Here is a 24,633-nt window from a genome sequence, read left to right on the forward strand (position 1 = left end):
GTGTAGTTCATTAGAATGTCGTCTGTCTTGTCCAGAACTGGAGGCCGAGGTGCCCGTCTACCTGGAACACGTCTCCAGCTACTCACGGAATGTTGCCCAGTTGCTCTCACATGGTGTGAGGCATATATCAGCAGCTTTGGTTCCGTTCGCATTCGACATCATGGTAAGTGACATTTCCATAACTCAGTTTGTTACACGTAAGATGGGTGAGAAAATGACACACACAGCCGCGTAAGTGGTCAGTTCTGAGAGTCTGCTTCCTATGTCTGATTCACACTGTCGTTATCTTTGCGTGTCCGATTGTGACGTTAATCATCTGTAAGAGTTCTGACTCTCCCGTACGTCTACGATACTTGTAGCGTTGTTAGAGAGAGAGAATGCCAGCTGAAAACGGATAAGGACGGTGAAAAAATTCGACCCTTTCGTCTTCATCGTAATGTGTTAGCAGTCTGCTGAGTCAGAAATTGAATTACTAGTGCAGACTTCACGAAGAATATAATAATTCCAATCCCAAAGAAAGCAGGTGTTGATAGATGTGAAAATTACCGAACTATCAGTTTAATAAGCCACGGCTGCAAAATCATAACACGAATTTATTACAGGCGAACGGAAAAACTGGTAGAAGCCGACCTCGGGGAAGATCAGTTTGGATTCCATAGAAATGTTGGAACACGTGAGGCTATACTGACCCTACGACTTATCTTAGAAAATAGATTAAGCAAAGGCAAACCTACGTTTCTAGCATTTGTAGACTTAGAGAAGGCTTTTGACAATGTTGACTGGAATACTCTCTTTCAAATTGTGAACGTGGCAGGGGTAAAATACAGGGAGCGAAAGGCTATTTACAATTTGTACAGAAGGCAGATGACAGTTATAAGAGTCGAGGGGCATTAAAGGGAAGCAGGGGTTGGGAAGGGAGTGAAACAGGGCTGTAGCCTATCCCCGATGTTATTCAATCTGTTTATTGAGCAAGCAGAAAAGGAAACAAAAGAAAAATTCAGAGTAGGAATTAAAATCCATGGAAAAGAAATAAAAACATTGAGGTTGGCCGATGACATTGTAATTCTGTCAGACACAGCAAAGGACTCGGAGGAGCAGCTGAACGGAATGGACTGTGTCTTGAAAGGAGGATATGAGATGAACATCAACAAAAGCAAAACGAGGATAATGGAATGTAGTCAAATTAAATCGGGTGATCCTGAGGGAATTAGATTAGGAAATGAGACACTTAAAGTAGTAAAGGAGTTTCGCTATTTAGGGAGTAAAATAACTGATGATGGTCGAAGTAGAGAGGATATAAAATGTAGACTGGCAATGGCAAGGAAAGCGTTACTGAAGAAGAGAAATTTGTTAACATCGAGTATAGATTTAAGTGTCAGGAAGTCATTTCTGAAAGTATTTGTATGGAGTGTAGCCTTGCATGGAAGTGAAACGTGGACGATAAATAGTTCGGACAAGAAGAGAAGAGAAGCTTTCGAAATGTGGTGCTACAGAAGAATGCTGAAGATTAGATGGGTAGATCCCATAACTGACGACGAGGTATTGAATAGAATTGGAGAGAAATTTGTGGCACAACTTGACTAGAAGAAGGGATCGGTTGGTAGGGCATATTCTGAGGCATCAAGGGATCACCAATTTAGTATTGGAGGGCAGTGTGGGGAAGGTAAAAATCGTAGAGGGAGACCAAGAGATGAATACACTAAACAGATTCAGAAGGATGTAGGCTGCAGTAGGAACTGGGAGATGAAGAAACTTGGACAGGATAGAGTAGCATGGAGAGCTGCATCAAACCAGGCTCTGGACTGAAGACCACACACACATATATAAAAAAAAAAAAGAAGCAAAAGGTAGGCTCGAAGTCTAATGTCTCTGTTCTTTCTAAAACACAGTAAATAATTCACCAGTTTCTTTATGAATAGCATATGTCGGATATTAACAAAGACATAGATGAATAAATATGCTTATAAGCGCGCTGCAACCGTTTTTTCGTGTAACTGTGGAGTACTTATGGTCTGACGCCATCGATAGTAATCAGTCACTTTGACTCCAATAACTCATGTACTATTTACGTTACATGCCTGTAATTCGTACCAATTTAGGTTTACACTAATAGCTTTCTAAAGACATGGCGATCGAGAAAATCGGATGAAGCTTTTATACTTTGGAAATTCGTTGCTGGGTGTTACTTGTATAATTGAGCGTCAGATACTAAACTTTAAACTAACAAAGATATTGAAAAACTGATTACAACTTCAGAATCTTAGCGCAAATAATGGTAATCTACATGTTTCTTTTTGAGAAATCATAGTTCATCTGGCTACTATTAATTTCTGTACGAACTGTGAAATGTCTGCCATTAAGGTTTCACAAAGTCCGCCATCTTTGGCACTCGAGGGCGCCACAACTCGCCCGCTACCTCACTACTTCTCGAGCATGGACCGTTCACAGTTTCTATTTTGCTTTTTATTTCACAGTTCAGTACACCTTCTTTCTGTTTTCGTGCTTGATCTATGTTCAGCTTTTTACAGTCTGTACACTGGGCCCCCTTACCACTAAATCTGAGGGGGATGCGATGGGGAGTTTCCCATTTAAGAAGCAACGCGAACCATATGCTAATTACTTGCTCTTCCGCGGTGCACGTAATACTGTGGGAAACAATTGTTTCACACCGACCACGGTACGCAGTACACCCTCATTCCCGTGGCACGACAAACACACTCTCGTTCTCAGTCCAGACTCTTTGTTGATGTTTTTTCTCTGTCGATCTATCGGTATGTTTCTACAGCTCAACATATCTTGCTTAAAATTACACTTTCAAAACTTTACGAATACATCGATTTATATTGTAACACAAAATTGCAACCTTACATTATTCTGTTCAAGGGAAAATTTTTAAATAACGTGTTAATAACGTTGGAAGACTCGTGTTTTCCCTTCAGTTTTATGTTGCGAGTAGGGTTGTTGGCAGAATATTGATAAGCCCAAATATCGATATACCTCCTATTATGTTTCGATATATATCGGTGACATATCTGTCCCAGCTGTATCGATATCGCTATGACAATATGGAGTGGTGATATCTATACACTACTGGCCTTCTATACACTACTGGCCATTAAAATGGCTACACCAAGAAGAAATGCAGATGATAAACGGGTATTCATTGGACAAATATGTGATACATTTTCACGCAGTTTGGGTGCATAGATCCTGAGAAATCAGTACCCAGAACAACCACCTCCGGCCATAATAACGGCCTTGATACGCCTGGGCATTGAGTCAAACAGAGCTTGGATTGGGTGTACAGATACAGGTGCCCATGCAGCTTCAACACGATACCACAGTTCATCAAGAGTAGTGACTGGCGTATTATGACGACACAGTTGCTCGGCCAACATTGACCAGACGTTTTCAATTGGTGAGACATCAGGAGAATGTGCTGGCCAGGGCAGCAGTCGAACATTTTCTGTATCCAGAAAGACTCGTACAGGACCTGCAACTTGCGGTCGTGCATTATCCTGCTGAAATGTAGGGTTTCGCTGGGATCGAATGAAGCGTAGAGCCACGGGTCGTAACATTATCTGAAATGTAACGCCCACTGTTCAAAGTGCCGTCAATACGAACAAGAGGTCACCGAGACGTGTAACCAATGGAACTCCATACCATCACGCCGGGTGATACGCCAGTATGGCGATGACGAATACACGCTTCCAATGTACGTTCACCGCAATGTCGCCAAACACGGATCCGACCATCGTGATGCAGTAAAAAGAACCTGGATTCATCCGAAAAAATGACGTTTTACCATTCGTGCACCCAGGTTCGTCGCTGAGTACACCATCACAGCCGCTCCTGTCTGTTATACAGCGTCAAGGGTAATCGCAGCCATGGTCTCCAAGCTGATAGTCTATGCTGCTGAAAGCGTCGTCGAACTGTTCGTGCAGATGGTTGTTGTCTTGCAAACGTCCCCATATGTTGACTGAGGGGTCGAGACGTGGCTGCACGATCCGTTACCGCCATGCGGATAAGATGCCTGTCATCTCGACTGCTAGTGATACTAGGCCGTTGGGATGCAGCACGGCATTCCGTATTACCCTCCTGAACCTACCAATCCCATATTGGATCGCGACCATCGCGAGCAGCAATGTCGCGGTACGATAAACCGCAATCGCGATAGTCTACAATCCGACCTTTATCACAGTCGGAAGCGTGATGGTACGCATTTCTCCTCCTTACACGAGACATCACAACAACATTTCACCGGGCAACGCCGGTCATCTGCTGTTTGTGTATGAGAAATCGGCTGGAAACTTTCCTCATGTCAGCACGTTGTAGGTGTCGCCACCGCTGCCAACCTTGTGCGAATGGTCTGAAAAGCTAATAATTTGCATATCACAGCATCTTCTTCCTGTCGGTTAAATTTCGCGTGCGTAGCACGTCATCTTCGTGGTGTAGCAATTTTAATGGCCAGTACTGTATGAAGCTGTTGTCTCCAAATTGTAGTAAAACATAATTTTACTTTCACTGTGTGAAGGAGTCTTACTACTTTTCGAGCTCCCATCACCTGCAGTATTTCTCTTTGACTCCCTTCACCGAAGTATAGGTGGCACAAAGAGGAAGTCCGAATACACTAGGTGATGGTTGGGTCAATTAAACAACAAGATTTCCGATGTTGAGAGATAGCACAGCAGCTGTGTGCTATTTCTTCACATTGGCATTATTAAAAACAGTTTGAAATAGACGACCACAATGTAAATGACGCGATTGGGCGGAGACGTGTGTGTGTGTGTTGTTGGGGGGGGGGGGGGGGGGGAGGGGTATGCTGAGGTAATCGGCGCTACCAACAGAAACTGCAACATTTAACTTCATCACGCAAATTTGACACTACAGCTGCTAGGGCGCTGGCGTTTGCAGAAATGGGAAAAAACAGGGAAGTCGACAAGGAGTGTTCTGGGCAAATCCGATATGCGACGAAACCCAACGACGGACCCATCGGTCACCTTTTATTGTGCCTCTTACATACAGTTAGCAAAGTGGTTATCACCAAGCGTGAACGTGCAGCGTTTTCTTTTTAATTCTCGCTATAAGGGTGATAAGCTGGTAGCTAGCTTGTTGATGTACAGAGTATCAAATTATAAATCAATACTTAAATATAGAGATCTAAAACCGGCAGTATTTTTACCATATGCACCCGATATATTTATAGGCTGTTACGTATCTACGTTTTACGTCGATGTATCGACACATTTTTCGATAAGTCGGTGGCCTGTAACGATATGTTTTTAATATCAATATATCGGCTTTCCGATATTTTTGAAAATATCAACACTCCTAGTTGCGAGAAACGCACTCTTAAAGCGAGAGACTAATAGCGCATCGAAGCGTTTGAGCTTTGGTGTTGGCGCATGATGCTGCACATAAAACAGACCGAAAGAAGAACAAATGAGTACATTATAGACCAGCTCAGTATCTCCAGGCGCCTTTTTCTCGTGTCAACCAAAAAATTCTTTAGTTCTATGGCCATTGTGAGAAGAGATGGAGAAAGTCTCGAGAAAATAATCATGAAAGGTCTAGGGCACAAGACTGGAGGGGGGAGCAACGACCAGGTGGAGAGATCAAATCAAGGACATCTCTGGTCTGCCTCCCCAGAAGGTTCTGAGAGAAGCTGGTTACTGGCCAGGGTGGAGACGTGTGGGTAGTCGGGTCACGATGCTCAGCAAGCAGCACAACGATTTGTGATGGTGATGACATGAGGCAAACAGGAACATAGCTGTAGGAAAAAATAAATTTACAGTACTCATCCTGAAATAACTTTTTCGATTTATAAAGAAAGTAAAGCGGAAAACGAGGAAAAAGAAAGCACAGCAAAAAGGAAAAAAAATCTAGATCGTGTTATCTTCATACTGTTGCTACCTAGAAATAATTGGAACTCTCTTATATGTTGTTATAGGTTGAAAATTGTCTGTATTTAATAAGACATCACTAGACACTTATTTTGGATTCATGTTGCAATGGCTGTAGAAAACTGAGTGTTAGTCCATATGCCGGCCACAATTTCAATGTTACGTAATAGCGCTACCTATAAGTGTAAGTTAAGACTGGCTGCTGGTTGCGAATATTATGCCAGTAATTTGAATTATTCTCTGTGTTTCTCAGGATACTCACCCGAATGATGAGCTACTCAGTACCTGGATTAATCACGTGGAGCATATGAGGGACATGCTACACACGAAATTAAGGGGATGGATACAGGATATGCAATACGTCAGCGAGCAGACAGCGAATTACAAGGTGGAAGAAGACAAGAAGTCGCCTGGGAAGTATATAATAAGGTATAAACCAGTGTACATTGAAACCTATGTTAGACTCAATGTTGTGTTGTGCCGGCCTGGGTGGCCGAGAGGTTCTAGGTGCTACAGTCTGGAACCGCGCGACCGCTACGGTCGCAGGTTCGAATCCTGCCTCGGGCATGGTTGTGTGTGTTGTCCTTAGGTTAGTTAGGTTTAAGTAGTTCTAAGTTCTAGGGGACTTATTACCTCGGAAGTTAAGTCTCATAGTGCTGAGAGCCACTTTTTTTTTTTTTTTTTTTTTTTTTTTGTGGTGTCGTCTACAGTCCAGAGACTGGTTTGATGCACCTCTCCAAGCTACTCAATCCTGTGCAAGCATCTTCATCTCCGAATAACTAATGCAACCTATATCCCTTTGAATCTGCTTAGTGTATTCATCCCTTGGTCTCCCTCTATGAATTTTACCCTCCGCACTTCCCTGCAGTACTGAATTGGAGATCCCTTGATGACTCAGAACGTGTCCTACCAACCGACCCCTTCCAGTCAAGTTGTGCCACAATTCTATTCAGTACCTCCTCATTAATTACGTGATCTACCCATCTGATCTTCAGCATTCTTCCTTAGCGCCATATTTCGAATGCTTCTATTCTCTTCACGTCTAAACTACTTATCTAAACTATTTTGTCAAACTATCTAAACTATTTTATCATACTCATGACTCCTGAATCAATTTTTGCTTAACTGTTACACAAAGTGCTGAGATTATTTAATTTAGGATAGAGCAAACAAACGTTAGTAATGGACGATACTGAAGGAGATGGTTACAGCAACTGGTCATTACGGGATTCCGTTTGGTCTTCAATTTTTGATATTGTATTTTGTCTTCAAATGGGTCACATGATACGCAACAGAGGAGCAGAGCAAACTATTATAACGAACGGTGTTACTACTTTTACTAGAGGGAGTACTGTAGCTTTCGTGTACTACCTATGTTTTTATAATTCATCTAAACAATGATATCTTGGGCAAACCTCTGGCTACACTGGCAGTCGTAGTTAGGTCAACAGTAGAGAGGAATCGACGTTGCTTGGCTGCTAATGGGGGTCATTTTAAACACGTAAAATAACCCTCCACTCGTGCAAAAATTGTAACGGAATGTCATTTTGTTTTGTTAATACTGACTATCGACGAGTGTCTACATTTTTCTGGACCACTCTGTATACATTTAAAATCAGTTCAGACTATACAGTGAGTCACTAACTGTTGCCACCAAGAATAACTCCGAAAGTGTGATACGAACTGGAAACTTTGTGGGACAAAAGTTGCATGGGACAACGGAGGCCATACTATGACATTAGTTTTTCGTTGCTAGGTGCGGCTGCTATGGAGGTATGTAGATCCACTGTGTTTTTTTTTTCTTTTTTAATGGGATGCCATAGTCAGGTACTTATTTTCTGACAGCGGCTATCGAGACGAATCCAGTGATGTGTAACAGTAAGGTTCTTGAAAGTCAACGAAGGTCACAAAGGGGGCATGATCCTCCATTTGCAGAAGGTGTTCGAAGTGATCACCATCGGTATCAGTGCAGTGCTGCAATCTTCTTTTCATGGATTGGGTGGTATTCCTTATCACATCGGGACTTACCGAAGCACATGCTCTGACAATTCTCTCTCGCACATCTTCATCTGTAGTTGGAACGTATTTATAAACAATGTGTTTTACGATTCGCCAGAAGAAAAAATACAGAGGCGTCATGTATGGCGAACGAGCTGGCCACGACACATCTCCTCCGCGTGCAATCCAAAAGTTTCGGAATTCTCTCTGCAAATCATTTCTAGGCATTAGCGAAAATGTGCCGGACACCCATCGCCTTGATACAACTTTCTGTTCTTAAAGGTATTTCTTCCAATAAAAGACGTAACACTACTAGCAGGAATGTGGTGTACTTCCTACCATTAAGATTACCTTCGTTGAAATAAGTCTGTCGTCCAGAATCCCACGCCATGCATTCACCGACCATGGTTTTCGGTGTGCAGCTTGTCGCAGCCAACATGGATTTTCAGTTTCCCAATAAGGCATGTTATGCAAATTATCATTTCTAAGGTTCGTGAATGTAGCCTCGCGAGTAAATAAAAGCAGTTTAATAAATGTGTCATCCCTCTGAATCTGAAGTTGAGTCCATCGGCAGAATTCAATGTGACGCATACAATCTGTAGCAGTTAATTCTTGGTGCAGACTGATATGGGAAGGTTGATATTTATGGCGATGCAGAACATGAACAACACTACTCTGGCTCATGCCAGATTCCCTTGCGATTTGACGCGAACACAAGGATCTCGAAACCACAGTTGCAAGAGTACCAATTTCCGTTCCCTCGTTAGTAACTACCCTTTGCCGGATATGTTCCTGATGCGTTGAAGAACCAGTTGCATGTGGCCGAGCGGTTCTAGGCGCTTCAGTCTGGAACCGCGCCACAGCTACGGTCGCAGGTTCGAATCCTAACTCGGGCATGGATGTGTGTGATGTCCTTAGGTTAGTTAGGTTTAAGTAGTTGTAAGTTCTAGGGGACTGACGTCCTCAGATGTTAAGTCCCATAGTGCTCAGATCCATTTTTGATCCAGTTGTTCTCAATTCATCATACACACGTGTAGGGTGAATACGTTGGGGATATCTTTCGGTGAATAACTCTCTAGATCTCACTGAATTTAGTTGGCAGTCTCTGTAAATGAGAAGCATATCGACGTATTCTTCGAAGGAATACGTCTTTCACATTCGTTTGATTCGACGATACTAGTCATGTCGTTCCCATTAGTGATGTATTGTGAAACCGTCGAATGGCGTTTACATATCGATGGCACGTTGGATGGATAGGCCGTATTCGGCGAATATTTACTATTTGCATGATATAGGAGAGAGAATTGTCAGAGCATGTGCTTCGATAAGTGCCGAACTGATAAGGAATATCGCTCAATACATAATAAGAAGATTGCAGCACTGCATAGTTACCAATGGTCATCACTTCGAACATCTTCTGTAAATGGTCGCTCATACCACATACACGTGAGGCAATACTGACCCTACGACTTATCTTAGAAGAAAGATTAAGGAAAGGCAAACCTACGTTTCTAGCATTTTTAGACATAGAGAAAGCTTTTGACAATGTTGACTGGAATACTCTCTTTCAAATTGTGAACGTGGCAGGGTTAAAATACAGGGAGGGAAAGGCTATTTACAATTTGTACAGAAACCAGAAGGCAGTTATAAGAGTCGAGGGACATGAAAGGGAAGCAGTGGTTGAGAAGGGAGTAAGACAGGGTTGTAGCCTCTCCCCGATGTTATACAATCTGTATACTGAGCAAGCAGTAAAGGAAACAAAAGAAAAGTTCGGAGTAGGTATTAAAATCCATGGAGAAGAAATAAAAACTTTGAGGTTCGCCGATGACATTGTAATTCTGCCAGAGACAGCAAAGGACTTGGAAGAGCAGTTGAACGGAATGGACAGTGTCTTGAAAGGAGGATATAAGATGAACATCAACAAAAGCAAAACGAGGATCATGGAATGTAGTCGAATTAAATCGGGTGATGCTAAGGGAATTAGATTAGGAAATGAGACACTTAAAGTATTAAAGGAATTTTGCTATTTGGGGAGCAAAATAGCTGATGATGGTCGAAGTAGAGAGGATATAAAACGTAGATAGCAATGGCAAGGAAAGCGTTTCTGAAGAAGAGAAATTTGTTAACATCGAGTATAGATTTAAGTGTGTGGAAGTCGTTTCTGAATGTATTTGTTTGGAGTGTTGCCATGTATGGAGGTGAAACATGGACGATAAATAGTTTAGACATGCAGAGAATAGAAGCTTTCGAAACGTGGTGCTACAGAAGAATGATGAAGATTAGATGGGTAGATCACATAACTAATGAGGAGGTACTGAATAGAATTGGGGAGAAGAGGAGTTTGTGGCACAACTTGACAAGAAGAAGGGACCGGTTGGTAGGACATGTTCTGAGGCATCAAGGGATCACCAATTTGGTACTGGAGGGCAGCGGGGAGGGTAAAAATCTTAGAGGGAGACCAAGAGATGAATACACTAAACAGATTCAGAAGGATGTAGGCTGCAGTAGGTACTGGGAGATGAAGAAGCTTGCGCAGGATAGAGTAGCATGGAGAGCTGCATCAATCCAGTCTCAGGACTGAAGACCACAACAACAACAACCACATTTTTGATCTTCCTTGACCTTCAAAGACCTTACGTTTACACATTATTGGATTCGTCTCGATAGCCGCCGTCAGAAACAAGTGCCAAAATATAGCATCCCATTTAAAAAACGAAGGTGAGCTTCATATCTCTAAAGCGACCCCACCGAGCAACAAAAAACCAGCGTCATATTGTGACCCCTGTTTTCCCATGCAACATATGTCCCACAAACTTTTCAGCTACTATCATACATTCGGTTTTATTCTAGCTGGCAGCACTTAGTGACTCACCCTGTACACAGGGTGGTCAGGAAAAGTCTGAAAAGCGTCTAAGGGTGTTACAGGGCAGGTTACACTCAGAAATAAATGTCACAAAGAAAATAAGACACATTGTGCTGTTTCTGAGTTAATTAACACTGAAGTTATCCAGTCAAGTTACTGAGTGTGCAGCTTCAAGAAACGGGGTTGGCGATCGTGTTCTTGGTTTGCTTTCCCGAAAACCAAAAAAATTATATAAAAATGGGACATGTGATGGTGGTAAGCATCGAACCGACTCAAAGGTTGAGCAGTTTCGTGTGCTACCATCGACGCTGACACCAACTGACGATAATTGTATCTGGCGGCGAGCTTGAAATTTCATCACGTAACTAACTGTTTAAATTCAGTGCTATTATCTCGGAAACAGCGCTAGGTATCGAATTTTTTTTAAGAATTATTTCTCACGACAATATACCTTGCAACACCATCACAAACTTTTCAGACTATTTCTGACCACCCTGTGTAATATCACAGAAGGAATAGACGTAATTTACATAATGGCAGGTAATAAAACAGTAGCCACATAAATACAAAACCATGGAGCCATTCACACTCGACGATAATCCACACTACAAACTGTTGTCACGACGCACTAACACTGATGATGTCGATGGCACATGTGAACGATGGAGTGTTACGGTGAACACTAAACACAAAACACGACGGCACACACGAGAAACGGATGGCGATGATCTCAGGCGCGCGAATGTTCGCGTAACGTGTGCGAGTCCAGGGACCTGCCAAGAGGGTGAGAAGGGTGAGGGGGAGGGAGATGGGAGAGCCAGGATGCCAATGGCAGAGGAGATGGGGCGAGGAGTAGAGGGATGGGGGTAGGGGAAGCCTGGGGGAGGAGAGGGGAGAAAGGGAGGAGGGAGGGAAGGAGAAGGGAAGGAGGGTGCCCAAAGGAACAAACACAGGAAGAGGGGGGAGGATCAAATTTGGTAGGAGGGGGAGCTGGCGGAAGCCACCTTAGGAGAGGGTAAGGAGGGTGGAGAGATGGAGAGCAGGTGGGACGTGGGAATACAGGCGCGGCAGCGCACAAGGGTGGGAGAGAATAGGTGAGACAAGCGGGTGAGGAGGATCGAGTTTACGGGAGGTGTAGAGGATCCGTATCTGTTCGAGGAAAAGTAGGAGGTGGGGGAACGGAATTAGGTCGTACAGGATCCGCGTGGTGGAGGGGAGACGAATGCGATAGGCGAGGCAGAGGGCATGGCGTTCAAAGATCTGAAGGTAGGGGGGGCAGAGATCCAGGCCGGATGGGCGTAACAGAGGATAGGGCGGATGAGGGATTTATAGGCGTGGAGTATGGTGGAGGGGTCCAGACCCCACGTACTGCCGGAAAGGAGCTTGAGGAGACGGAGCGTGCCTTGGCTTGGATGGTCTGGAGATGGGGGGAATAACACAGAACATAGACATTCAAGTACGTCTTCTGTGGATGAAAAATGTATGCTGCTATTGGCGTTCGTTAAAGTTCCGTGCTTTATGTAGATAAATAGCAGAACCTGTTGGCAAAGATAAAAAATTACATCAACATTTGTTTAACGTTATACAGGGTGCTCCATTGATAATGACTGGGCCAAATATCTCACGAAATAAGCGTCAAACAAAAAACTACAAAGAACGAAACTCGTCGCTTGAAGGGGGAAAGCCGGCCAGAGTGGCTGAGCGGTTCTAGGCGCTATAGTCTGGAACCGCGCGACCTCTACGGTCGCAGGTTCGAATCCTGCCTCGAGCGTGGATGTGTGTGATGTCTTTAGGTTAGTTAGGTTTAACTATTTCTAAGTTCTAGGGGACTGATGACCTGAGAAGTTAAGTCCCATAGTGCTCAGAGCCATTTGAACCATTTTTTTGAAGGGGGAAACCAGATGGCGCTATGGTTGGCCCGCTAGATGGCGCTGCCATAGGTCCATCGGATATCAACTGCATTTCTTAAAACAGGAACCCCCATTTATTATTACATATTCGTGTAGTATGTAAAGAAATATGAATGTTTTAGTTGGACCACTTTTTTCGCTTCGTGATAGATGGCGCTGTAATAGTCACAAACGTATAAGTACGTGGTATCACGTAACATTCCGCCAGTGCGGAAGGCATTTGCTTCGTGATACATTACCCGTGTTAAAATGGACCGTTTACCAACTGCGGAAAAGGTCGATACCGTGTTGATGTATGGCTATTGTAATCAAAATGCCCAACGGGCGTGTGCTATGTATACTGCTCGGTACCCTGGACGACATCATCTAAGTGTCCGGATAGTTACGTTATTTAAGGAAACAGGAAGCGTTCAGCCACATGTGAAACGTCAACCACGACCTGTAACAAATGATGATGCCCAAGTAGGTGTTAAAGCTGCAGTCGCGGCTAATCCGCACATCAGTAGCAGTCAAATTGCACGCGAATCGGGAATCAAAACGTCGGTGTTGAGTATGCAACATCAACATCGATTGCACCCGTACCATATTTCTATGCACCAGGATTTGCATGGCGACGACTTTGAACGTCGTGTACAATTCTGCCACTGGGAACAAGAGAAATTACGGGACCATTACAGATTTTTTGCACGCGTTCTATTTAGCGACGAAGCATCATTCACCAACAGCGGTAACGTAAACATGCATAATATGCACTATTGGGCAACCGGAAAATCCACGATGGCCCCGACAAGTGAAATATCAGGGACCTTGGTGGGTTAATGTATGGTGCGGCATTATTAGAGCAAGGATAATTGGCCCCCATTTAATCGATGGCAATCTAAATGGTGCAATGTATGCTGATTTCCTACGTAATGTTCTACCGATGTTGCTACAGGATGTTTCACTTCATGACAGAATCCCGATGTACTTCCAACACGATGGATGTCCGGCACATAGCTCGCGTGCGGTTGAAGCGGTATTGAATAGCATATTTCATGACCGGTGGATTGGACGTCGAAGCACCATACCATGGCCTGCACGTTCAACGGATCTGACGTTCCCGGATTTCTGTCCGTGGGATAAGTTGAAGGATATTTGCTATCGTGATCCACCGACAACGCCTGACAACATGCCTCAGCGCATTGACAATGCATGTGCGAACATTACGGAAGGCGAACTACTCGTTGTTGAGAGGAATGTCGTTACACGTATTGCCAAATGCATTGAGGTTGACGGACATAATTTTGAGCATTGATTGCATTAATGTGGTATTTACGGGTAATCACGTTGTAACAGCATGCGTTCTCAGAAATGATAAATTCACAAAGGTACATGTATCACATTGGAACAACCGAAGTAAAATGTTCAAACGTACCTACGTTCTGTATTGTAATTTAAGAAACCTACCTGTTACCAACTGTTCGTCTAAAATTGTGAGCCACGTGTTTGTGAGTATTACAGCGCCATCTATCACAAAGCGGAAAAAGTGGTCCAACTAAAACATTCATATTTGTTTACATACTACACGAATATGTAATAAAAAGTGGGGATTGCTACTTTAAAAAACGCAGTTGATACCCGTTTGACCTATGGCAGCGCGATCTAGCGGGCCAACCATAGCGCCATCTAGTTTCCCCCTTCAATCTAGACAAATTTCGTTCTTTGTAGTTTTTTTCGTTTGACGCTTATTTAGTGAGATATTTGGTCCGGTCACGATGAATGGACCACTATGTTTATCACTGTAGCTCATCACAAGGAAATACCTTTACTTAAAAAAAAAAAAAAAAACACGACGGTTCTAGTCGCAGTCCAGTAAGCAGTTTTAATCTGCCAGGGAGTTTCAAATAAGCGTACACATTCCGCTGCAGAGCGAAAATTCCATCATGCACATTTTTACGTTCTTGCTTGCACTGTACATGATTTGGCGTGTTTGTTTTATTTGCTTTTAACGTTCAACCTCGCCGCTCGTGCGTCAACAGGCTGCCGCTGTTGAATGATCGCCTGCTGTCGTACCACGGGCAGCACCTCGCCTTTCGCGACGACTTCAGCGCGCAGTGTGAGAAGCAACAGCCAGAGGCGTCGTCAATGTTCGCTCTCGCCGACGTGCTCTACGGCTTCTACTACCACGTCTGGTTCAACGAAGCTCGAAGTTTCCTGCCGCTTTACGAAGTTCATTACCGTACGACCGCCAGGCCTGGAGTACCAGACGAACGTCCTATCTACATCAAAGGTAAGTTTGATTCTGGGATACACGCGCTTCACGTTTATGCACCGAAGGCTGTTGACTCTACTGTCATTCGAGGAATCAGGTACAAAAAACACCTGTAGATATTCACTTTTAGATCTTCCGTGATTTTCTACACCACGTAAGATAATTGCGATAGTTGCTCGTGTACTTTCCATCTTCGATCTTTCGACTGACTGGCAGCTCTCCATCTCTATTTGTCTCTAGCTTACACTTCATTTCGACGTGACATAGGTTAGAAAATTTAAAAAGGGAAATGGATAGGTTAAAGTTGGATATAGTGGGAATTAGTGAAGTTCGGTGGCAGGAGGAACAAGACTTTTGGTCAGGTGAATACAGGTTTATAAATACAGAATGAAATAGGGGTAATGCAGGAGCAGGTTTAATAATGAATTAAAAAAAATAGGAGTGCGGGTAAGCTACTACAAACAGCACAGTGAACGCATTATTGTGGCCAAGATAGACACGAAGCTCACGCCTACTGCAGTAGTACAAGTTTATATGCCAAGTAGCTCTGCAGATGATGAAGAAATTGATGAAATGTATGATGAGATAAAAGAAATTATTCAGGTAGTGAAGGGAGACGAAAATTTAATAGTCATGGGTGACTGTAATTCGAGAGTAGGAAAAGGGAGAGAAGGAAACATAGTAGGTGAATATGGATTGGGGGTAAGAAATGAAAGAGGAAGCCGCCTGGTAGAATTTTGCACAGAGCATAACTTAATCATAGTTAACACTTGGTTCAAGAATCATAAAAGAGGGTTGTATACATGGAACAATCCTGGAGATACTATAAGGTATCAGATAGATTATATAATGGTAAGACAGAGATTTAGGAACCAGGTTTTCAACTGTAAGACATTTCCAGAGGCAGATGTGGACTTTGATCACAATCTATTGGTTATGAACTGTAGATTAAAACTGAAGAAACTGCAAAAAGGCGGGAATTTAAGGAGATGGGTCCTGGATTAACTGACTAAACCAGAGGTTTAACATTAGCAGTAGAAATCCATTATTCTTTCGCAAAATATCATGTAAGTGTAAAAAAGTTGTGGAATGTTTTCAAAGAGATAGTATCGACAGCATTTGAGAGATATATACCACATAAATTGATAAGTGATGGTACCGACCCCTCACGGTACACAAAACGGGTCAGATCGTTGTTGCAGTAGCAACGAATAAAGCATGCCAAATTTAAAAGAACGCAAAATCCCCAAGATTGGCCAAGTTCTACAGAAGTTCGAAATACATCGCGTATTTCAATGCGAGATGCTTTTAATAATTTCCACAACGAAATTCCGTCTCGAAATCTTGCAGAAAACCCAAAGAGATTCTGGTCATATGTAAAGCACACCAGTGGCAAGACACAATCAATACCTTCACTGCTCGATAACAACGGTGAAGTCATTGATGACAGTGCCACCAAAGCAGAGTTATTAAACACGGTTTTCCGAAACTCTATCACCAAAGAAGGCGAAGTAAATATTCCTGAATTCCAATCAAGAACAACTGCCAAGATGAGAAACATAGAAGTAGATATCCTCGGTGTAACAAAGCAGCTTAAATCACTCAATAAAGGCAAGGCCTCCGGTCCAGATTGTATACCAGTCAGGTTCTTCTCAGAGTATGCTGATAAAATAGCTCCATATTTAACAATTATGTCCAACCACTCGCTCACAGAGAGATCCGTACCTAAAGACGGGAAAATTGCTCAAGTCACACCGATACCCAAAAAGGGAAGTAGGAGTAATCCGCTCAATTACAGGCCTATATCACTAACGTCGATTTTCAGCAGGGTTTTGGAACATATACTGTATACGAACATTATGAAGTACCTCGAAGAAAACGATTTATTGACATATAGTCAACACGGATTCAGAAAATATCGTTCTTGTGAAACACAACTAGCTCTTTGTACTCATGAAGTAATAAGTGCTATCGACAGGGGATGTCAAATTGATTCCATATTTTTAGATTTCCAGAAGGCTTTCGACACCGTTTCTCACAAGCGTCTTCTAATCAAACTGCGTGCCTATGGAGTATCACCCCAGTTGTGCGACTGGATTCGTGATTTCCTGTCAGAAAGGTCACAGTTCGTAGTAATGGACGGAAAGTCATGGAGTAAAACAGAAGTAATATCCGGCGTTCCCCAAGGAAGTGTTACAGGCCCTCTATTGTTCCTGATCTCTATTGACGACATAGGAGACAATCTGAGTAGCCGTCTTAGATTGTTTGCAGATGATGCTGTCATTTGCCGTCTTGCAAAGTCATCTTATGATTAAAACGACTTGCAAAATGATTTAGATAAGATATCTGTATGGTGCGAAAAGTGGCAATTGACCCTGACTAAAGAAAAGTGCGAAGTTATTCACACGAGTACTAAAAGAAATCAGCTAAATTTCGATAACGCGATAAGTCACACAAATCTGAGGGCTGTAAATTCAACTAAATACTTAGGGATTATAATTACAAATAACCTAAATTGGAACGATCACATAGATAATGTTGTGGTAGAACAAACCAAAGACTGCGATTCATTGGCAGAACACTTAGAAGGTGCAACAGGTCTACTAAAGAGCCTGCTTACACTAGGCTTGTCCGCCCTATTCTGGAGTACTGCTGTGCGGTGTGGGATTTGCATCAGGTGGGACTGACGGATGACACCGAAAAAGTACAAAGAAGGGCAGCTCGTTTTGTATTATCGTGGAATAGGGGAGATAGTGCAACAGACATGATACGTGAATGGGAGTGGCAATCATTAAAACAAAGGCGCTTTTCGTTGCGACGGGATCTTCTCATGAAATTTCAATCACCAGTTTTCTCCTCCGATTGCGAAAACATTGTGTTTGCACCCACCTATATAGGGAGAAATGGTCATCACGGTAAAATAAGAGAAATGAGGGCTCGCACAGAAAAAATTTAGTGCTCGTTTTTCCCGCGTGCCGTTGGAGAGTGGAACGGTAGAGAGACAGCTTGAAGGTGTTTCATTGAACCCTCTGCCAGGCACTTTATTGTGAATAGCAGAGTAATCACGTAGATGTAGAAATACAGGGTGTCCCACTCAAATCTCTCTGATTTCAAAGACCCAGGAAGAGAAGACACATTAGATACAATGAAAAATGCACCACATTGTAGAGCATCTCAAATAATTTATTTGTTTATCATGAATACACCTCAACATGTGAACCACTTGCAGCACGAAGAATCTCGAGTCTACATTCAATTTCTTGCCGAGTTCTTTGTAACATTTCCTCTGTTACTGTTGCAATCGCATTAGTGATACGATGTCGCAACGCAGGAATGTCGTCCGCTTTGGTCGCATACACTCGGAGCTTCACGAACCCTCACATGAACAAACCAAGTGGCGTAATGTCGGGTGGACGTGGTGGCCAGGCAATGGGTCCTCCATGTCCGATCCAACGATTGGGAAATTTATTATCCAGGAACTTGTGGACATCCGTTGACCAATGCGGCAGAGCTCCATCTTGTTGAAAAATGATGTTGTGTTGCAAGTCTTGTATCAGAGGGTACACAAACTGCTCTAGCATGTCCATATACAGTGACTCATTCAGTGTTTGTTCCGCAAAGAACAACGGTCCAACAATGCTGTGGTGCATTGGCCAGCACCAGACGTTTAGTTTAGGGCTATCACGAACATGTTCAATGACAATGTGCGAATTTGCAAACCCCAAATCCGAACATTATGCCTATTAACCCTTCTTGATAGATGAAAGGTTGCCTCATCTGAGAATAAACATTTTTCCAGGAAGCTGGCATCCATATCAATAAGCTGCAGTATATCCACAGCAAATTGTTATCGGCATGAGTTGTCGTTCGGGGTCAGATGTTGCAGAATTTGCACTCAGTAAGCACACATACGAAGACGCTGGTGAACTACACGATGCAATGTTGATCGAGGTACATCAAGTTGCCTAGATGCTTGACGAATTGACTTATGTGGGCTTCTGAGAAACGTTTGTCTGATGTCCTGAAACTCCGTAACGTGCACCGCCAGGATGTTTCCGAATACCTCCTGTTTCCAGAAACTTCCTATACCATTCCTTAACTGTTTTCACATCAGGTGTATCACATTCATACGCACGACGATAATTTCTTTACACAGTAATCGGCGACTTTGTTTCTGCAAACCACACTACTGGTTCCGCGCGCTGCTGTGGAGTCGTCATTTTCACTTCATGCGACCATGCTTCACTCTGGCGACGATACTTTGCACTTCTGACGCGGGAATAAAAATTCTTTGAGATGCTGTACAATGTGGTGCATTTTTCACTGTCGTATCTACTGTGGTTTATCTCCCCTGGGGCCTTGAAGTCAGGGAGGTTTGAGTAGGACACCCTGTGCATCAAATAAATTAGCAAAAATTTAAATTACAGATTCTGTAACAGGACACAAAATTCCATTTGTCTTTTAACTAAAACCAAACGAATTCTTTGAACTCTATAAGCATTATAAATCACCCCAGAGGCACTTACTGGAGTCGACAGTAGTTTTGTTTACCCAGAAATCGGTATTACAATAAGAATAGCACTTCAAGCGTCAAAAGTCTCTCTATACGCACTGAGGCGATGAAAGTCATGGGGTGCCTCCTAATATCTTAGTGCAGCAACTCGATGCGCCATGAACACAACTATTCGTTGGGAGTCCCCTGCAGAAATATTGAGCCATTATGCCTCTGTAGCCGTCCATAATTGCTAAATTATGTGCAGAATTTGCAGAATTTTGTGAAAGAACTGATCTCAAGGTTACGCCCCACAAATGTGCGATGTGATTCATGCTGGGTAATCTGGGTGCCCATATATGCACTCGAATTGTCTTGAAAGTTCTTTAAACCAAGGGCCAACAGTTGTAGTCTGGCGACATGGCACATTGTCTCCATAAAAACTGCAACTTTGTTTGGGAACATGATGTCCATACGTAGCTGCAAATGGTCTCCAATTAGCTGAGCATAACCAGGACCCAGTGCATTCCATGTAAACACAGCCCATACAATTATGTAGCCACCACCAGATTTCACAGTGCTTTCATCTATTTCATCTACATCTACATCCATACTCCGCAAGCCACCTGACGGTGTGTAGCGGAGGGTACTCTGAGTACCTCTATCGGTTCTCCCTTCTATTCCAGTCTCGTATTGTTCGTGGAAAGAAGGATTGTCGGTATGCCTCTGTGTGGGCTGTAATCTCTCCGATTTTATCCTCATGGTCTCTTCGCGAGATATACGTAGGAGGGAGCAGTATACTGCTTGACTCCTCGGTGAAGGTATGTTCTCGAAACTTCAACAAAAGCCCGTACCGAGCTACTGAGCGTCTCTCCTGCAGACTCTTCCACTGGAGTTTATCTATCATCTCCGTAACACTTTCGCGATTTCTAAATGATCCTGTAACAAAGCGCGCTGCTCTCCGTTGGATCTTCTCTATCTCTTCTATCAACGCTATCTGGTACGGATCCCACACCGGTAGCTTTGTAAGTAACATATCGGATTGCCGCAGCGGCAACACCGGTTCCCGTCAGATCACCAAAGTTAAGCGCTGTCGGGCTGGGCTACCACGTGGACGGGTGACCAACCGGTCTGCGAGTGGGGTGCACTCAGCCCTTGTGAGGCAAACTGAGGTGCTACTTGATTGAGAAGTAGCGGCTCCGGTCTCGTAAACTGACATACGGCCGGGGGAGCGGTGTGCTGACCAGATGCCCCTCCATATCCGCATCCAGTGACGCCTGTGAGCTGAGGACGACACGGCAGCCGGTCGGTACCGTTGGATCTTCCAAGGCCTGTTCTGACGGAGTTTACTTTAGTTTTTTTAGTTAATTGGCAACATGTGTCCACGGCATTGTTGGGTCAGCGCCAGACTCGAACTCCAGCTCTTATCTACCGAAATCGGCACTCATCTGACCAGGTCACGGTTTTACAGTCGACCAGGATCGAACCTATATGGTCAAAAGACCAGGAGAGGAGCTGAAAGCGATGTCCTGTCCTTAGAAAAAGTACTCGCGACGGTCGTCTGCTGCCATAGCCCATTACCGCCACATTTCCCCGCACTGCTCTAACGGACCGTTCGTCGTAAGTCCCACAATGATTTCTGTGTGTTGCTTGTCTGTTAGCACTGACAACTCTACGCAAACGCCGCTGCTCTCGGTCGTTAAGTGAAGGTAGTCGACCACTGCGTTGTCTGTGGTGAAGGGCAATGTCTGAAATTCGGTATTCTTGGCACACTTTTGGTACTGTGTGTCCAGGAACACTGAATTCACTAAATCTGTATGTCTGCATATCACTATTTCGGGACTGTTTGTTAACTAAGTGTAAAGCATATCCTTAGCACTCAGTGTTAACTGATAATGACAAATATTAAAGATGCGCAAACGTAGAAAATACACACACCATTTACACAAATCTCTCACAAACGGAAATACGCAAAATTCTGTCCCAATTATTACTGATTTTATTTCTAACTCAACAATGTTCTTATTACTGGAAAAAAGAAGATTAGGTTTTAATGCCTCGTCGACATCGAGATCATTAGAACCAGAGTACGAGGTTGGGCAGTGTCAAGATGTGGAGACATATCGGCCGTGCCCTTTCAAGGGAGCCAACCCGGCAGTTACCTGGAGTGATTTGGAGAACCTGAGCCGGGATGTTCGTATGTGGATTTGAATGAGAGTACAATTTGCGCCGACCGGTGAGGCCGAGTGGTTCTAGGCGCTTCAGTCTGGAACCGCGCGACCGCTACGGTCGCAGGATCGAATCCTGCCTCGTACATGGATGTGTGTGATGTCCTTAGGTTAGTTAGGTTTAAGTAGTTCCAAGTTCTAGGGGACTGATGACCTCAGATGTTAAGTCCCATAGTGCTCAGATCCATATATATAGTACAATGTGCCAACCACTATACTGCCTGGCTAACTTCGTATTACTGCGATGCTGATCAACTTAAAGGGTTTCGACGAATAGCAAGCAGCAGTATAAACTAGGCTATCTTATGGAAAGAGCGCTAAGGGAACTCAATAGCAAAACTGAAATGTTTCAAACGGCTCTAAGCACTATGGGACTTAACATCTGAGGTCGTCAGTCCCCTAGACTTAGAACTACGTAAACCTAACTAACCTAAGGACATCTTACACATCATGCCCGAGGCGGGATTCGAACCTGCGACCGTAGCAGCAGCGCGGTTCCAGACTGAAGCGCCTAGAGCCGCTCGGCCACAACGGCCAGCTCAATAGCAAAACACAGGGGTTTTCACGAACCGTGGTGGACACTTTGGTAACGCTCTCAAGAAATAACGCCCCGTTTATTTTTGCCACGACCACCAACCGAGGTAGCAGGAAACAGGCCTAGCCAAACTCCATAGTGTTTGGGAAGTGGCGACTCTCCAGTAACTGCAGACATGCTTTCCAAAGTAAACATCCGCCATCCACATGTGGCGAGCAGACCTCCACAGCTGTAGCTGAGACAGTGTAAGGGAATAGCTGGCAGCTCTAGCGCCCGTTGCCAGCTTTCAGCTGCGAAGCGCCATTGGCTGCTTGAGAAAACAGAAGACGTCTACACAGCTGAGGCGTTCCCATAGAGACGTTTACAAAATTGCATTACGTTATTGGCTGAGGCCAGCCAGCAAAGTTGTCGCACACAGCCCACTGATGCTATCAGGGATCGGTTCATGCCGACTCCACCATAGCGAGCTCAGGCTCAGATCCAGAGACTCTGCGTCCCAGACAGACAACCCCCAGAAAAACACATGCGTCAGCTGCACACGCAGATAAATCCCCGGTCGTGGCAAACTGAGCGTGTCACCTACCGACAGGCCAGGAAAAAAAATTGTAGCTTTGTGTCGTTGTTGTTGTTGTTGTTGTTGTTGTTGTGGTCTTCAGTCCAGAGACTGGTTTGATGCAGCTCTGTATGCTACTCTATCCTCCGTAAGTTTCTTCATCTCCCAGTACCTACTGTATAAGGAAACCCAAAGGCGTTCTGCAAGCAGAGGTATTAATAGGAGCATATTCACAACTCACAAAATTTTTCTATGTGACAAAAATGTCGCAGTTGCACCGTTTGACGGCTAGGGGTCCATGAAGGTTTTACTAACGGCTGTCTAACATACTCAGAACAACCACATGCTCCATGCATAATGGTTATAGCCTCAGCCAAACCAGTAACCAGCTCTTCTGGAATGCTTATTCCAGTCTTGTATTCCAAATGCTTTATCTACTCCTACCAAGACAAATCCGTAGGAGTTCGGCAGCATCTATAAAACTATTTTCATCACACAGCAGTATGAACACCATCTGTGAACATCATTAGTGTTTCAGTGGTTGTCAACCTGATCTCCACTGCCCACGACCAAGTGTTCCAGGTTTCATTATGGACGGTAGGCAGGAAGGATTTTAAAAATATTTTAATTAACTTTTGGTGCAACCGGTAGCCGCGTTGTCTAGGGCGTCTTGTCATGATCCGCGAGGCTCCCCCCGTCGGAGGTTCGAGTCCTCCCTCGGGCATGGGTGTGTGTGTCGTCCTCAGCATAAGTTAGTTTAAGTTCGATTAAGTAGTGTGTAAGCTTAGGGACCGATGATCTTAGCAGTTTGGTCCCATAAGACCTTAACACAACTTTAAAAAAAAAAAAAGGAAAAAAAAAATAAAATTAACTTTTCATAAAACTTTGACATGAAGTACACTGTGTGATCAAAAGAATCCGGACATCCCCAAAAACATAAGTTTATCATATTAGGTGCATTGTTCTGCCACCTACTGTCAGGTACTCCATATCAGCGACTTCTGTAATCATTAGACATCGTGAGAGAGCAGAATGGTGTGCTCCACGGAACTCACGGACTTTGAACGTGGTCAGGTGATTGGGTGTCACTTGTGTCATACGTCTGTACGCGAGATTTCCACACTCCTAAACATCCCTAGGTCCGCTGTTTCCGATATGATAGTGAAGTGGAAAGCGTATAGGCCGACCTCGTCTGTTGACTGACAGAGACTGCCGACAGTTGAAGAGGGTCGTAACGTGTAATAGGCAGACATCTATCCAGACCATCACATACAAATTCCAAACTGCATCAGGGTCCACTGCAAGTACTATGACCGTTAGGTGGGAGGTGAAATGGTTCAAACGGCTCTGAGCACTATAGGACTAAACATCTGAGGACATCAGTCCCCTAGAACTTATAACTACTTAAACCTAACTAACCTAAGGACATCACACAACACCCAGTCATCACGAGGCAGAGAAAATCCCTGACCCCGCCGGGAATCGAACCCGGGAACCCGGGCTGGGAAGCGAGTGGGAGGTGATAAAACTTGGATTTCATGGTCGGGCGGCTGCTCATAAGCCACACATCACGTTGGTAAATGCCAAACGACGCCTCGCTTGGTGTAAGGAGCGTAAACACTGACGATTCAACAGTGGAAAAGCGTGTGGAGTGACGAATCACGGTACACAATGCGGCGATCCGGTGGCAGGGTGTGGGTATGGCGAACGCCCGGTGAACGTCATCTGGCAGCATGTGTAGTGCCAACAGAAAAAGTCGGAAGCGGTGGTGTTATGGTGTGGTCGAGTTTTTGATGAAATGGCTTGCACCCCTTTTTGTTTTGCGTGGCACCATATGTTTCGAGCATCTTCTTCGTTCCCATTGTTGAAGAGCAATTCGAGGATGGCGATTACATCTTTC

General features: G+C 44.0%; 1 protein-coding gene across 1 annotated transcript in view; it reads left to right on the top strand.

The window, feature by feature from the left end:
• The window catches only part of LOC124551212, a 70,318-nt gene that overhangs the window by 32,440 nt on the left and 13,245 nt on the right, over positions 1 to 24,633 (top strand). Inside the window, exons 3-5 of the mRNA XM_047126202.1 lie at positions 36 to 163; positions 6,157 to 6,332; positions 14,693 to 14,943. Coding sequence (XP_046982158.1) covers positions 36 to 163; positions 6,157 to 6,332; positions 14,693 to 14,943 — 555 coding nt within the window. The remainder of the gene's footprint in view (positions 1 to 35; positions 164 to 6,156; positions 6,333 to 14,692; positions 14,944 to 24,633) is intronic.

The sequence above is a fragment of the Schistocerca americana genome, chromosome 9 (genome assembly GCF_021461395.2).
Source record: "Schistocerca americana isolate TAMUIC-IGC-003095 chromosome 9, iqSchAmer2.1, whole genome shotgun sequence".
NCBI lineage: Eukaryota > Metazoa > Arthropoda > Insecta > Orthoptera > Acrididae > Schistocerca > Schistocerca americana.